Consider the following 15,284-nt stretch of genomic DNA (forward strand, 5'->3'; position numbering starts at 1 on the left):
AGCAATGACTCTTGTGAATAGCAAGCAAGTTCATGTCTGAGAGCTCCCAGGACCAGCTAAGAGCCTCCTCTTGCCCCTTTCCCTGCTCCTGTCCTCCCAGGAAAATCCCTCTAGGGACAATGATGGGGATAGCTGACAGGCCTGAGTCCTTAGGCTGAAGGGAGGCTGCAGTCAGAGCTGGTGCCGCATTTGCTATATCTCCAAGCCGCCCCCCAGCTGGGGCAGGGCAAGGGGAGAGGGGCTGACCCGGCAACACTCCCTCTCCAACATTTTTAATACGCACATTAAATAAATATCTCAGTCATTTAATAGCAACTAATACACAACCACCTCTCACTGACACCCACCCTTAAAAGTCCGGACCCTTTCCTCCCTGCCCCTACCTGGGGGTGCAGTGGAGTCCCTGGCTGCCTGGCCACCTTGCCCTGCAGGGGCTGGGGTCTCAGGAGCACCTCTGCTGAACTAGAAAAAGCCTGCCGCCCCCAGGGAACCCCCTCCGGAATCCCAGTCTAGGCCACTAACCCGCCTTCCTGAGAATTAAGAAGACAGACACCACAGCCAAGTGGAATACAAAAATAGAGCCTCTCTTTTGTTAAAAAACAACAAACAAAAACAGAAAAACCCAACAGCAAACAATTATCAACAGCTAGAACCCGGGGCTCCCCCAGCTCCTCCCCAGCCTTCAGCAGCGCAGACCTCATCCTGCTTGAGTTTGTCTGTCTGTGCTCCCGCCAGATGGAGATCTCCGCGCCTGCCGCAGCCGCGGGGAGGGGCCGGGCAGGCGCCTATCGGGGCTCGGGGGCCCAAGTCCTCTGGCTGCCGCGCAGGCTGCGCGTGAAGGGCGGGTAGTTGAGGAACTCGAAGCGCAGGCTCTGCTCGGTGGTGTGGTGGCCGCGGGGCAGCCGCTTCATGAAGTGCACCTCGCGCTGGTGCTGCCGCGTCTTGGAGCCCTTGCGGGGCCGACCCTTGCGTGTGAAGGCCATGTACCAGCCCTCGTACTTGGCGTTCTGTAGGGCCGTGTAGTTGTTCTCCAGCACGATCTCCGTGAAGACACAATCCTTGCCCTTGCCGTTGCTCTGCAGGTAGGGGGGCCAGACACGGCGTTACTGGGCCCTGTCCGAGCCCCCCCATCAGAGGCAGAGGGCAGGTGGCCCCAGACAGCAGGTGGGCACCCCAGCAGATGGCAGAGTGGGCAGGAGCTGCGGCCCCACCCCCTGCCCAGGCACCCGCTCTCTAATCCCTCACAACCTGCAGCCCACCCGGCAACTTCCTGTCCTCCCGGGCAGCATGACACATGGCTGTCTACCCAGGGGCTGGGCCGCAACACAGAGAGGCAGAGAGGGGGCCCAGACCCTGTCTGCCCTGGCCTCCTGCCCACCAGTCTGGCCCAGGCTGCTAGGACCTGTTTCCCCACCTGCCTCCCTCAGCCCCTCAGGATTGGGCCCCCCTCAAGGGCAGCCACCCTATGGGGGAGGGGAGGCCTTCGATGAGATGCTGAGCCCCAAGCCCCTGAAGCCCAGGAAGCAGGGAGCTTGAGGCTGGAGAGGAGCCGTGACTAATGGGGCCATTTCAGAGCTCGGCCGAGGGGCTGGGCCTGCGGCTTACTGAACATTCCAATTGCTGGTACCATGTAATTGGACATAATAGCAAAGCAATTTGGCGATTTGTTAAAAAGATATATGGAATTTACCAACCCCCCGCCAGTCCCTTCCGTGGCCTTCCTTCTTCCTCCTTTGCCTTTATAGCTTTTCATCTCTCAAGCAGTTTCCTTCTCCCCTACCTCCCTGAACCCCCCACCCAATCATTAGGTTACCCCAAGGCGGTCCTGTGTCTCTCTGCCCACTGTGTTGGGATCCTGGAGGAGCTCAGCCAGCCGAGCCCACTCTCCAGACCCCAGGGCCCCCCCTTCCTTCTGGGCCCTCACCTTGGCAATCAGCTTTCCCTTCTTGTTCATGCAGATGTAGAGGCCCGTCTCAGCTCCTCGGACACGAACCCGGCTCCCAAAGGTATCTGTCTCCACAATGAGCTTTGCTGTTGAGGAAGGTGAGCGGACGGTTATTGGAAGCTCCCTGACCCCCACTCTCCCACGTCCTCATCCCAGCTGGCCCACAGACTTGTCACATCCCAGCAGCAACTGCTCCAAGGGCCAGATACCCAAGACGTGGGCTCCAGCCCCAGCCCAGCTACTCATATGCTGGACAACCTGGGGAAAGGTCCAGTCCCCTTTCTGGGCCTCAGGCCCCTCACCTGGGTTTACCGAGGGGGATGGACAAGATCATGGTGTACAAACTGGGTTCTGCAGAGGGATCTTGGGGCCATCAAATTGAAAAGATCCTCTTTTTAAACTAGACAGTAATGACTTTTATGTCAAAGCTTCGTGAGCAGAGTTCTACTGCTAATCAAAAGATCTCTGAGGATCCTTCCAACTGAAAATATTATGTGCACATGCCTCACAGATCATTACAAATGTTGGGGTGCTGTGGTGCCCTCCAGTCCAAATGCAGAAGTGCTCTCTCCTGTTTCTGGCACCTCAGGTTCTAACTCACAGCCTTGGCCACTTCCCCACCCCTACCCCTGCTCTGCCGAGATGGTGGCAGGGATGGGACAGCTCTCCCTACACACACACAGCCTATAGCCTGCTGCTTTCCCAGAACCTCAGACACCAGCTGGGAGGTTCCTGCCTCTTCCTCATGCTTCCCAGTCACCACAGTCCCCAGCCCCAGTGTTCAGAAATCAACAACTGGAGTCTTTTCTCTTTCAGAATCCATCACAGCTGGGCTTCTCACCCCAATGACCAAACACTTTCTGTGGGTGAGGAGGGGAGAAAATTGGGCATACTGGCCTCTTATTCTGGAGAACCAGGCGACAGGAGGTAGGAGGGCTGCTCCCCTTAGACAGCCAACTTGCCAAGAAGCCCAGGTCCCTGTCCACTCTCTGCATAGCTCCACCCTTTGAGGCTGTCCCCAAGAAGGGAGTGAGGGCTGACATAGCTGTTTGGGATGGGACAGAAGGGGCTGGGGCTCTTGCCCTCCCTACTGAAGAACCCAGCCTTTCCCCTCCTTGAGACAGCAGTCTGGGACTCCCAGAGCTGCCTCCCAGCCTGCACTGACAAGGTGGCACCTTTTCTGTCCCTGAAACTAATGGGAGGTTGAGGTGGGCACCAAGGTCAGCAAGGCCGCCCTTACTGCCCAGCCTGTGACTACCATCCCCCACCCCCTTCAGATAAGCACAGAGTTGGAACCCAGTGGCCAAGTCCCCAGTCTGGCTCCAAGTCAGCTAGGGAAAGGCAGCTGTCACCTCCCCTCCCACCCACCTCCTCTTGGACCCAGCCTGCTCATCCCTCTCCTGGTCTGCCTTCCAGAGCAAGGAGCAGCTGCTGGTAAGGGTCAGGAAGGACACTGACTGGAGAAGGGACAAGAGGATCCCACTCTGAAGATTCTGACCAAATGGGGCAGATAGGGGTGGAGTAGGCCCCTCTGTTCCTTCCTGGGGCCCATAAGGAAGCAACTGGGACCTCTCTGCCATTCTCCCCCAGACTCTTCCTCTCCTGGCTGCACACTCTAGGCCTCTGCTCTTGGGCCCTCCAGCTCCTATTCCCACCCAGCAGGCAGGAACCTGGGAAGCCTCCTTTACTTGTAAGGAGAGAAGTGGGCATCAGACCTCTGATGTCTGAAGACGAGTTCCCCCATGGCCAGCTTAGCCTCTTCCTCCTCAAAACCCAAGGATGCTGACCCATGTGCTCCAATGGAGCAAACCTAGGAGGAGCTAGATTCATTCCCTTTCCTTGGAAGCTGAGAAGGGCAGCAACCAGCCAGTTTGGAGGGACAAAGGGATGGTAGGCTGGCCCTGCCAGCTCAGCGGGGGAGCTCGGCCACCAGGCAGGCCGCCCCCACCCCCACCACCAAGAGCCCCCACTCTCCTTCCTGGACGGATCTGGGGAGATGGGGCTGCAGTTTACAGCGGCTTTCCCGACCGGGTTTTTGGAAAGCTTAACATTTTCAAACCTCTTCTTCCACCCCAGTGACAGATTTATCCCAGGAAAATTATGTCTCCTTCTCCAGCTTTGAAGGGAAGTCAGCTACGTCGACGCAGAAAAAATGCAGCGAGACATACTCGATCCCCCAAACTGGCTCAAGAAGAGGAGAAAGTATTCAGGAAATGTTAAAAAAGGTGAAAGTAAGAAGAGTTTTAATCGCTCTGCCAGACGCGGGGGTCTCTCCAGAGATTCATAGAGAACAATCTTGAACCTCTTTTTTAACATTTACAGACTTGCAACTCCTTTCAAACTCCACATCTGAAAAAAAGGCTCGTTCTTTTCTGTTTTATATCATTCTTCATTTTTCTTCTTAGCTCTTAAAATGCCTCACCTTTTTATTACATTTTAATAGAGTCTTCCCCTCTCCTTTCATGCTTATTTAACTTTGTCATTATTTAAAGGTTTTTAAACTCACAATAATCGCTCTCTAAAAACAACACCAGCCGCCCAGAGGGCTTGCTTTTCTCCTGGTACATCCAGGACTCTGGAAATTGGCCTTGTTTCAAGGCAGGAATATTGAATGTTTTAGAAATCAATCAGTCCTCAGCCTCTCACCCAGCAGTAGCTCCCTGTACTCACCACCCCGCCGGGAGCCAGGAGCCCCACTCTGACCGGCTGCCTGGGTTCCTGGGCAAGTGAAGCCAGGAGGGCCCCTTTCCAAGCCTAGTCCCCGTGTGTAATTGACCCTTCTGATCAAAGTATTTAAAGGTTCGCAGCACCCCCCCAAGCTGGGAGAGTTGGGGGGATTTCTCTCCCTTCTCTTTCCCACTCTCCTTTTGTGGGCCCTGGTGACATATCCTTTTTCAAGAGCTTCCCTTAAACCTGGGCCCCCTCCCCCTGAACCCTCTGCCTCCACCTGCAGCTGGGGAGAGGTGTACCAGAGGGGGAGGTGTAAAGGGAGATTCCTGGCTTCATTCATCTGCTGGGCAGGGAAGGGGCACCTGTGGGCCAAGTACTCTCCAAGGTCCCTTCCCCACCCCTCACTTCAGCTGACCCCCAAGACGCTCATTTGCCTTAACTCCATCCCTTCTGAGCTGGGACGCCTGCAGGCCTCTGGCCAGCGCAGACGGGGCTGGCGAGTCCAGCTGGGGCAGGGAGCGTGTTCCACAAGCTACCTTTCCCCTGCCGCAGTGCAGCGCGCCTTACCGAAGGGGTCCCCGTCTTCCGCCATGGCGTTGATGCGCTTGTTGGCCAGGACCTGCACGTGCTTCCCGCTGGTGCGGCTGTAGAGCTGGTAGGTCCGGATGAGGCGGCGGCTGAGCTGATCCGTCACCAGGCTTTGCTCCCTCACATGCTGTGTAAAATTAGGTGAGGACTGAACAGTTACCTTTAGGAAATTGAAAAATACACAACACGCCATTATAATGCTACTCCGCCCAGGGGCCCAAGTGGCCCCCATCGCCTTGCACCCCCCTCCACTGCCCCAGGCAGCCGGCAGGGGCTGGGGATCCCACCAGCATACCAGCTCGGGCCGCCACCCCCCACCCGGGAAAGTCGAGCAGACCCAGCCTAGCACAGATGAGCCCGGGATGGGGAAGGATCTGGACCCACCTGTTGGGAAACACCCTGGGACTCCCGGCCAGCTCGGAACAGGGAAGCGAGCTCCCTGCCCAGCGCAGGCCCCCCGCCCGGGCCTTCCTAGAAGAGCAGGGCGCTTTTAAGTAGAGAGGCAGCGCTGCCCGACCCCTGACATTTATAAAGACAAATTTACGGAGCAAATGTTGAGAGCGTAGAGGGCCTAGGTACCTGATCTTTCCGCCAGACCCGCCACAAGTCTCCCCAGAGAGTCGCGGAGAAGGTCCCTGCGGCAGTCACCCGGACTTCTGACAACGAACGCCCCCTGGCTCCGGATGCCCCCTTCCTCGGCGGCCAGGTGTGGCTGCCCGCAGAGTTTCCCACCCACCCCAACCTGGCTAGGATGCGTGCGAGACAGCGCTGGACTCCAAGACCTTGGGTTCTAGCCTCCATTCACTGGCTGTGTGACCTTAGGCAGGGCGCTACCTCTCTGTTCCTTAGCTCCTTCCTCGGGGTAGTTCGGGGCTGGACTTCTAAGGTTCCTTCCAGCCCTGCCGCGCTGGCCGCAGGGTCCGTCCTCGTGCCCCTGCCCGACACTGCCAACAGGCGTCCGCCGCCCGCCCCCCGTCCCCCGCCTCCGTGCAGTGCGCCTTACCTGAGCTTGGAGGCAGAGAACCAGCAAGTGCAACAGCCTGTGGGAGACAAAAGCGGGCGAGAGAGAGAGGGGCCGGGGTGAGCAGAGAGGGCGCGGCGGCGCTGGCCGGCGGGGACGCGGGGGTGGCGGCGGTACTCACAGGCAGCTCAGCGCGGAGCGGGGGCTGCCCATGGCGCGCGGCCCGGGGAGCACGGAGAGCCCCGGCGGGATCACGCCGGGCCGCGGGCGGCCGCAGACGGACGAGCCGAGGGCGGCGGCGACCGAGGAAGGCTCGGGTGCGGGAGCCCAGCGGCGATCCCGACGCGGCTCCGCGGGTCCCGTGGAATGTCGAGCTCGCCGCGCCGCGCCGTGCCGCGCTGAGTGGCTCTGCGCCGCTGCCGGAGCCGGTGGCCGCTGGCTGCTCAGGAGCCGGAGCAGGCGGGAGGGTAACGGGCCGGCAGGGTGGGTGGGTAGGTGGGAAGGGAGGGGGAGGGGTGGGGGCGGGGGGCGCCGCACCGGGCGCGAGGGGGGAGCGCGGGGCAGACGGCCGGAGCCCGCAACCCCCGGCTGGGAGCTGGGGCCGGGACGCAGCCCGGGGCGGGGGCGGGGCGGACCGGGGCGGGGCGGCCGGCGGGTCTGGGATTGGGGGTCTGGACTAGGGGAGGGCTCTGGGGACCCGCGGGAGGGGCAGGGGCGACGGGTGTGGGCGCCTCCCCCCATCCTGGGCCCGTCCCTTCGCGCGCTCTTGGGGTCTGGGCACGCGGGGATGGGGGGCGCCTCGCACTGCCCGCTCCGTGGGGTCCCGAGACCCTGGGTTGGGGCTCCGGTGCGCCGGAGTCGGAAAGTGCCAGGTCTCCACCGTGGGGCCCGGTCCGCTTACGCCTTAGGCTATATGGCGGGTCTCTGAGCCACCTACTGTGTGCTTTGGCTGGGCCTGTCTGCTGGAAGTGGCCGCTAACTCGGGAATGAATGGCTGTGCGCTCGTCTCTCCGGCAGCGCGTGCCTGCGCGACGGGGACCCGACCCCCCCATCTTTCTATACTGAGTACCCCGCCTTACCGGTCTCTCCTGTCTCGCTCAGTCTCCAAGAAGGCCCTGAGAGGGAGAAATGTCTCCTTTTATCCCTCCCGTCCCCATTATCACCATCACCCTTACCGCTGTCCCCACTCCACGCCCCTACACACACTAGCCTGAAGTTTGAGAGGAACCACGATCCACCTATGTGGGAGAGCCCAGAGGTCCCTGGCAGGACCCACAGTCACTGCCACCCCTCCAAAGCAGCAGGGAGAGGGAGCAAAAACAACTACTCTCGGCTGCGTTTCCTGTGGAAGAGACTTAGATCCAGGCCGCCCAGCATTTACCTCTGAGTCTCATTGTGCACTTAACAGGTATTTACACACCTACTGTATACTAGACATGGACTGGTGCTTTGCATCAGCTGGGCGGTGGGGAGTGCCAGAGGAGGTAGGGACTTGTCTAAGTCCTTCCAGCCCCTCATTGCTTTCCCCTGGGGACTCTGGAAACCCTGAGCCAGGATGCATCTTTGGGAGCAGCCCAGGGGGCAGAGGTGCCCTGGGATAGATACTTCTGAGGAGTAGGTGGAGCCACTGATGTCCTACCCAGCTGCTGCCTTCGCCCACCACCTCCCCTGCCCCACTGGCCCCCCATGTCCTTGGGGTTGGGCTGAAGAGGTTGAGGTGGTCCCAAGAAGGCATTAGGCCAGAGGCAGTAGTCAGACCCTTGCCCAGCAGCACAGTTAAGTTCTGCCTACCTCGGCTTTCCCTGTGCCCCACCTTCCCCACTCCCAGCCATAATGCTAACACTGATGAGCCCACCTGTCCTGTCCCCATGTGTCGTGTCCCCCCCCCCCCGCCCCGAGTCTGTTCCCTCCGCTGGCTCTTGCCCACACAGACCTCCAGGCAAGGATCATGTCTTAGGAGCCTGGAACTTGCAGCTCATGGCACAGAACTGGGCAGGGTTGTTGTGCAGTTAGTATTCAATGAAAGAATAATGGGGACACTGGCTGAGTACTTAGACTTCAGCCCACGTGTGGCTTCCCCAGGGAGACTTGCCCTTGCCACCCCCCTCAACAGATAATAATCATAAGCACCACCATTTATTAAGAACTTGTACTTGCTGGGCCGGCCCCATGGCTTAGCGGTTAAGTGCGTGCGCTCCGCTGCTGGCGACCCGGGTTCGGATCCCGGGCACGCACCTACGCACAGCTTCTCCTGCCATGCTAAGGCTGTGTCCCACATGCAGCAACTAGAAGGAAGTGCAGCTATGACATACAACTATCTACTGGGGCTTTGGGGAAAAAAAAAAAACAAAAAAAAACTTGTACTTGCTAAAGGCTGGGCTTGCACTGTCTCCTCTCAACCCCACTGGGAGGTGGGCCCATTAGGGGGCAGAAAGAGGAGGTGGGCTCCAGTGCCCACAGCCAGACCAGCCCTTTTCCTTTATTGCACTCCCCTGTCTTGTTGAGTGTCTACCTCCCCAGCTGCACTGCTTCAACCAGGCAAGATGCTCACCATCTTAACCTCATGCCCTGCACATGGTAGGCCCTTGAAAATGTTTATTTCTGTGCATTAATGAACGAATGAATGGAGAGATGGAGAGCAGAGGATGGGAAGGGCCTTCTCCCCACGAGGGACCCAGCCTTCTGAAAATAGTCTGATGAGAACAGCAAGGAGCAGGACCTAGGCAGGGGTCAGAGCATCCAGCCCATCCTTAGTGTACATAGACCTAGAGTCCCAACCAGAGTCACTCCCTGGAGAGGGGGTGGAGGCCAGAGCACCTGGCTCAGATCAGGGTCCAACCCTGGTTCTAGAGCCCCCAGAAGGTTCTGAAGGCCCTGGGCTGAACCTCAATATCTTAACCCAACCTCCACCCCTCTCTTCCAGAGGAGATGGGCATCTTGGGGCCTAAAAGCGTGGAGGTCAGGGTTTTAACCCTACACCTTAACCTCTACCAAGGGGCCTCTACAGGACCAGAATTCTTTTACATTTGGAAAACCTCCCCCAAACAGGACCCTCGTCAATTTTAGAGGATTGTTCTCATCTCCCCAAGGTGGGTGTCTCTAGAGGGGGTGCCTGGTACTTCCCAATCACGCCCTGTGAGTGACAGATGCAAATACTCCATCAGGGCCCCAGCAGGCCACTCTCCCTCCCTGGCTCGCTTGCTCGCCTCCCAGCCAGCTCGCTCCTTCTTTTATCTTATCAAAGCCCCGTAATTACAATTGCCATTTTGTTTCCTCGAATCTGCAATCAGAGCTCCCTGGCCCTGATGAGGGAGCGCCTGTCAACCTGATCGCTGAGTGACAGCCCGGCCACCTTTCCCGGCCGCGCCCACACTCCGAAAACACAAATACACACACACAAACACACACACACTCCCTCGCCTCCTGCAAACACAAACATACACTCCTCGCCAACACAAACAGCCCCTCTTCGCAAACACGCCCTGGCAGGAGCCAAACACACACATTCAGCCTCTTTCCAAACGCATCCCTCGTCCCCCGGCCCACCCCGGCCCCCTCAAATCCGCACCAGTGGGCCCCTCAAATCCACACCAGCCGGCGCGGGCCGCCGGGACTGCCGCTCGCTCCGACGCGCGCCTCCTGCGCCCGGCGTTCAAAGCGCCGCGGACTCTCAGCCAACCGTTCAAATGCAAATCCCCGAGACTTCGTTAAGCACTTCGGGCCCCCGTCTGGGAGTTGTCACCCCTTCGCCCCCAAATACATGACTGCCCCTCCTCCAGCGGTCTGCAAACCCTGGCGCACGCCTTCATCCCTCAGCGCTCTGAGGCCAAAGTGAACTGGCAGCGCTCCTACTGTGCGCTGAGGAGGCAGAAAGGGGATCGAGGAGAGGCGGGGATGGGTGGGAAGGGAGAAAAAACAATTTCAGCTCTGTCTGCGGGGCGCCCTATCGGGCCGGGAAACTCCTGGACGAAGTGGCAGATGTGGATTGGGCCCCCACTGCGGGCAGGAGCGCTCGGCGCCGGCCAGGGCCACGAGGAGACCCACCAAGAAAACAGTTAAGGCCTACAATGAGCGATCAGCGGCGTGCCGGGGGGTAAATATTGGGGCGGCGCCACGCGCAGGGGGGAGATGGGTCGGCCGGGGAGGCTTTCCCGGAGAGATGACTTTGCGCTGCACTCAGCCAGTCTCCTGCTCCTCCAACCAAGCACGCGCGGGGGACTTTGGAGGCAATATAGGCAAGAGGAAGAAGGGAAGGGCTCTAACAGGAGCACTTCTAGTGAGTGAATGAACGAACAAACGAATGAAGTCAGCCTTAGTGACTTATTCCCTCGCCTTCCGCCTAAACTTCTGCGGTGCAAACCACTCGCGGGGCACGTAGGACCCTGCGCCGCGGCGCACGCAGGACCCTGCGCCGCGGCGCACGCCTAGAGCCCTTAGGGAAGCGGCCGGGCGAGCGGCATGGCCGCAGGCGGTTTCAACCTCACCCACCAGAGGGCGCCAGCTCCGCCTTCCCCCTTCCTCCCGACCCCGAGCCACCGGGAAGGTGAATGATTCCAAGCCTGGCTGCCCCCTCCACCCTGGTTCCCGGTGGAAGCACTTCGGCAAAGTCCTGCTGGAGAGGAGAAAGGGGCCTGCGACCCTGATCAGTGCAACGCAAGATCATCTTTCTTTATCCTCAACTGGGGGAAAAGGGAGGTTAAAAATTGGACCTCTTTGCTCCTAACCACAGGGAGGGGGGAACCTCCTCTAGGGATGTATGTTGAAGGAGTGCTTTTCCGTGTTGTGGGGACACTCTTTCCAAAGTTTATCTCACCTGCCCCAATACCAGCCCCCTCGGGTTATCTAGGGACCCCTCCCACTTGTTCACTCATTTGCCCAACAGCCGTGTGGGAGGGAGTGGGCCTGGCCCCACCAGACACTGTTCTCTGTCCATCCTCAGCATGTCTGGCCCCAGGCTGTCTCAGGAGGTAACCTTTTGTTTGTTTGTTTGTTTGTGGGGCATTGAGACCCCCCCCCATCAACACAGCTGCTGAACTGCTGACCCCAGAGTTGGTCACATACACATTCATGCTCAAATCAGGTACATCCCTCTCTCTTCCTGGCACAGCAGCAGCCAAGCCCCAGAACCACCTGATTCCAGGCCCGGGAGACCCAGACCAGGCGGTGTGCTAGGGGGCAGCCCCTTAGCCCAGGAGGCTGAATCCCAGGGGCTCCTCTCTGCCCCCATATGCCAGGCCACCCGGATTCTGGTTTCCCTCTCACCCAATCTGGCCAGCCCCCTCCATCTGGCCCCCGGAATCAGATTTCTAAGGGCGCAGACCAGCTCAGAGACAGCCTGCAAGACTGGAAGGAGGAGCAGACTGGCCTCTGCCCTACCCCTCACAGGCCCTCTCAGGGCCTGAGCCCCCTCATGGGGCTAGGGATGCACATTCCTCAGGCTGCTTAAGCCCCCTTATCTGCCCCCCTGCCCATCAGCCTAAGTGCTGACAGAGGCTCAGACCCCTTGTTTGGATGCTGATAACCTCCTGGGATGGCCCTCCCCCACCTATAGGGACTGGGAATGGGCTTGGTGTTGGGAGGTCCTCTTCTAGAAGGCAGTTGGGGCCCAGGCCCAGCCTGGCCCCAGGGGATAGCAGGACCCGCATTTCCCCGCCTCCCCCAGGCCCAGGGCCACCCTCGGTGCTGCCACAGTGCCACCTGGTGGTCTCTTGGGGAATGCCACCCCAGCCAGGAAAGAAGCCACAGAAAAGAGTTGCAAAAAAAACTCCACACCACTTTATTTCAACCTTTATCCAAAATGTAAAAAGTGTTAAAAATGTGCAGTCCTGAGCTTCAGATGCTGACCTTCAACCTCATAGGCAAGTGGGGAGAGAGGGTCAGGGTAGAAGTTCAGAGGTCCTCCCACTCCTAGAGAAAAGCCCAGGCATGGTATAGGATTAAAAGAACACCAGGACCCTGTGGAGAATGGGACCCCCTGTCTCCTAGCACCAGCCCCAGACCCCTCATCCCCACCCCTTCTCTTCAACGGAGAAGACACAGTTAAAATTCTTGAAACTTGTACAGGAACATGGTGCATGGCGCATGTGGCAGGCAGCTAGCTGACCTGAGGAGAGCAAACAAGGGATCAGCACCTAGGCCCTCACCTGCTCCTCCTGCCCCCTCCCAGACCCTGCTGGGCACCTCTCCCCCCACTCACCAAGGAGGGCTAGGGCCTGCTCCTCTGCTTCTTGGCAGGCAGGATGGGACACAACTCAGCTTCCTCCTCCTCACTCCCCTCTTCTTCACTCTCTCCTTCCTCAGAAACGTCATTGCTTATCGTAACTGGTGGGCATACAAGCAGTAAAGGGAGGGGGAGAAAGTTAAAGCCAGACCTCTTCATACCACGTGTCATTTATTCACACCCTGTGGTGCTACGCTTGCAGGGACTCGGACTTCTCAGAGCTCATGGTCTAGGAGGGAAGAACCTAAGATACTAAACTGAGTGACAAAGAGCCAAAGGAGTCCACATGACTGGAGCTGGAGAAGCTGGGACAGGTTCCATGAAGGAGGTAGGCTTCAGTAGGACAGAAAGTGGAGGGCACATCATGCAGGCCTATAAGGGGGCTGCACTGGGACATAAGGTTGGGATGGGGCAGGAGTGCAGAGTCGGGGGAGGCCTGATGGAGAGTCCCCTGGAGGCAAAGAAGACTCTCACCAATCTGGTGCCGCCCAGTGATCCGCACAGGGCCAGAACCTGACTTCAGGCGGAAGGTTACTGGTGGTTGGAGCTGGAAGTCATCCAAACTGAGCTGAGAGGAAGACAAGGATGAAGGCCTGGCCTACCCCATCTTGTGATGAGCCCTAAGTCCTCAATTCCTACCCTCCCCCACAAGGTATGGCCAGGGAACTCACCATGGGTTGGCAGGACAACTTGAGGTTGGCTACAGGGACTGCAATCTCCTGGTGGTCGTGGTTCCGGGCCACGACTTCTACCACATTACACTCATCTTTGGCCCCCTCGGTGAGGCAGAGCTGGGAAGGGTACACAGGACCTCAGGGTCTCCCCAAGGGAAGGCTGACACCACAAATGGAGGCATCTACCCTAGAACTTGCCCAGCTTCTGAGGTCCCTGAATCACATGGCCAGGGGAGCCGCCCATGGTAGGCAGAGGAAGTGACTCCCAGTAAAGGGGTGTGGGAGGACAGGTAGACGCCCACCAGTTGCCTGCTCAGATCAAGTTATTCACCACCACCCCCCTTCCCCGCCCCTCACCATGGTCAAAGCCAGCACGTGCTCCGCATCATCCTCTTCCTCTACCTTGAAGGTGAAAGAGCGGGTGTGGACGGAGAGCTCACAGCCTGGGAGAGATAACAGTGTGAGCGTGGGGGGGGGGGGCGGAGGGGCGTTTCACCAAACCTGTCACGTGCAACCATGGACTGACCGGCCATTTACACGCCCACTTCTCAGGAACACGTGGGGCGCTCGGCCCTGGGCCCCGCCCGGCACATCTTGGGCAAGGGTCTCGCCGCCCCCTTCCGCCCGCGCTGCCGCCTGCGAAGCCCCCTCCGCCCCCATCCACGTCGTGCACCCATCTGCATTCCTGTTCTTTAGCCCTGCCTCTCACCGCCCCCGTACCACCCTCATACCCTCCTTTCCTCAATACCGAAAAAAAAACTGTCCATCGTAACTGGAGCTGGGACCCGCAGAGCCCCGACCGCCCCAGCCCGGGATCGGCTCTCCTGAGTCAAGAACGCTAAGGCAGCGGCGGCGCCGGCGGCCATGCTGCAAGATTTGTCTGGGAACTCCGCCCCCGACACGTACCGAGCGGGGGACTCTAGGCAGTTCCGACCCGCCTATTAAAGGAGACGCTCGCGACAGAGAAGAGGGACCGAGATGTGACCGGTCCAGGGCTTCTTCGCCCAGGAGCCTGCGGCCTCTGCTCAGACCTGTATGGAGACCGCAAAGGGAGGACGTCACATCACAAGCATGGATTTGGGATTTAATGTAAACGTCCTTGCTCATTTCCATGACCAAGGCTGAAAGCGGCTCCTGCCTCCATTTTCTCTCATTCCTCTCACCTTCCAGTGTCTCCCACACTCCCAACCCAGGGTAAGCTTTCATTAAGAGACTAGATATAAAAATGGGAACTTTCTCAACTGACCCAGCAAAGGCGAGTTTCAGGGCAGCGTTTTTCTTATAAAAGCAAAGGAAATGTGCCCCGATTTGCCTTTGCTTCAAGAGAGCCAAGGAGCCTGAAGGAAGACTTTCACCTCAGGGTATTTTCTACCCAAACCACTCCCTTCTCTTTTAGATATGCTTCCTGCTGCAATGACCCTGCAGCTTACTGTCCTGATGTCCTATCTTCATTGAGCTTCGGATGCTGGCTGCATGCTGGCACTTGCTAGCAGAGGACCGTAGCTTAGGTGTAGAACTAACTGCAGCTTCTGGCAGACACACTTTTGGGCTTCTAATTCCAAATCACCCCAGAACATCCTCTTGCCTTGGACTCCACTCCTCCATCCCATAATTTGGGTTACTCCCCCCAATCTGTCACCTTTTGACCAAAGAATAGAGCCAACTGTGTTCCTTATCCTATTAGATGGTGGGAACTCACTCACACTAGCTGCCCTAATTCACACCTAGGTGATAACTGTGGCAAGAGGGTGGCTTGGCCAAGAACTAGTCTTATCTTTTGCCTTGCCTTGAAGAAAATCTGGAAGGAAGTCTTTCATTGGAAATAGGAGTGAGAAAGGGCTGTTTTCAAGATCAAGGGCCGGCCCCACCACTTAGCGGTTAAGTGCACATGCTCCGCTACTGGCAGCCCGGGTACGGATCCCCGGCGGGCACCAACGCACCACTTCTCTGGCCATGCTGAGGCCGCGTCCCACATACAGCAACTAGAAGGATGTGCAACTATGACATACAACTATCTACTGGGGCTTCGGGGAGAAAAACGAGGAGGAGGACAGGCAATAGATGTTAGCTCAGGGCCGGTCTTCCTCAGCAGAGAGAGGAGGACTGGCATGGATGTTAGCTTACGGCTGATCTTCCTCACACACAAAAAAGGAGGAATCCTTGCTTGTATGTGAGGCATGAAAGGCAGGAAAAAAGGTAGGAGGCAGAAACAGGAAGCAAGTTTAC

The 15,284-nt window shown here is 58.3% G+C and overlaps 2 protein-coding genes across 5 annotated transcripts; both read right to left on the reverse strand.

Moving 5' to 3' along the window:
• Positions 1-563: 563 nt before the first annotated feature.
• FGF8 (fibroblast growth factor 8) lies at positions 564-10,089 on the reverse strand. Of its 4 annotated transcripts, none has more exons than XM_004427977.2 (7): positions 9,733-10,089; positions 6,346-7,279; positions 6,207-6,243; positions 5,588-5,674; positions 5,183-5,330; positions 1,925-2,031; positions 564-1,076 (listed from the first exon to the last, which is right to left on the reverse strand). In XM_004427977.2, the coding sequence occupies exons 2-7, from the start codon at positions 6,903-6,905 to the stop codon at positions 786-788; spliced, it is 1,230 nt and encodes a 409-aa protein (XP_004428034.2). In that variant the 5' UTR covers positions 6,906-7,279; positions 9,733-10,089; the 3' UTR covers positions 564-785. The 4 variants fall into 4 exon arrangements, with proteins under 4 accessions (XP_004428034.2, XP_004428033.2, XP_004428036.2 ...); XM_004427976.2 differs by having other exon boundaries at positions 5,183-5,363; XM_004427979.2 differs by lacking the exon at positions 5,588-5,674 and having other exon boundaries at positions 9,733-10,087.
• A 1,827-nt stretch (positions 10,090-11,916) lies between these two features.
• NPM3 (nucleophosmin/nucleoplasmin 3) lies at positions 11,917-13,956 on the reverse strand. Its single transcript, XM_004427980.3, has 6 exons — positions 13,807-13,956; positions 13,416-13,501; positions 13,056-13,175; positions 12,859-12,952; positions 12,361-12,485; positions 11,917-12,267 (listed from the first exon to the last, which is right to left on the reverse strand). Exons 1-5 carry the CDS (start codon positions 13,922-13,924, stop codon positions 12,370-12,372), a joined length of 534 nt encoding a protein of 177 aa, XP_004428037.1. The 5' UTR covers positions 13,925-13,956; the 3' UTR covers positions 11,917-12,267; positions 12,361-12,369.
• Positions 13,957-15,284: the final 1,328 nt, after the last annotated feature.

The sequence above is a fragment of the Ceratotherium simum genome, chromosome 6, assembly GCF_057802395.1.
Source record: "Ceratotherium simum simum isolate JZ-2026a chromosome 6, ASM5780239v1, whole genome shotgun sequence".
NCBI classification, from domain to species: Eukaryota; Metazoa; Chordata; class Mammalia; order Perissodactyla; family Rhinocerotidae; genus Ceratotherium; species Ceratotherium simum.

What these genes read in the sequence shown, in the direction of transcription:
- FGF8 (XM_004427976.2), bottom strand. Translation starts at nt 6,905, where the DNA reads ATGGGGGGAGGCGCCCACACCCGTCGCCCCTGCCCCTCCCGCGGGTCC. An exon ending in CGCTCCGCGCTGAGCTGCCT is followed by an intron (nt 6,244 to 6,345) that starts GTGAGTACCGCC and finishes TGTCTCCCACAG; the next exon opens with GCTGTTGCACTTGCTGGTTC. An exon ending in AGGGAAAGCTGATTGCCAAG is followed by an intron (nt 1,077 to 1,924) that starts GTGAGGGCCCAG and finishes CCCTACCTGCAG; the next exon opens with AGCAACGGCAAGGGCAAGGA.
- NPM3 (XM_004427980.3), bottom strand. Translation starts at nt 13,924, where the DNA reads ATGGCCGCCGGCGCCGCCGCTGCCTTAGCGTTCTTGACTCAGGAGAGC. An exon ending in ACGTGCTGGCTTTGACCATG is followed by an intron (nt 13,176 to 13,415) that starts GTGAGGGGCGGG and finishes TACCCTTCCCAG; the next exon opens with CTCTGCCTCACCGAGGGGGC. An exon ending in AGTTGTCCTGCCAACCCATG is followed by an intron (nt 12,953 to 13,055) that starts GTGAGTTCCCTG and finishes TCTTCCTCTCAG; the next exon opens with CTCAGTTTGGATGACTTCCA.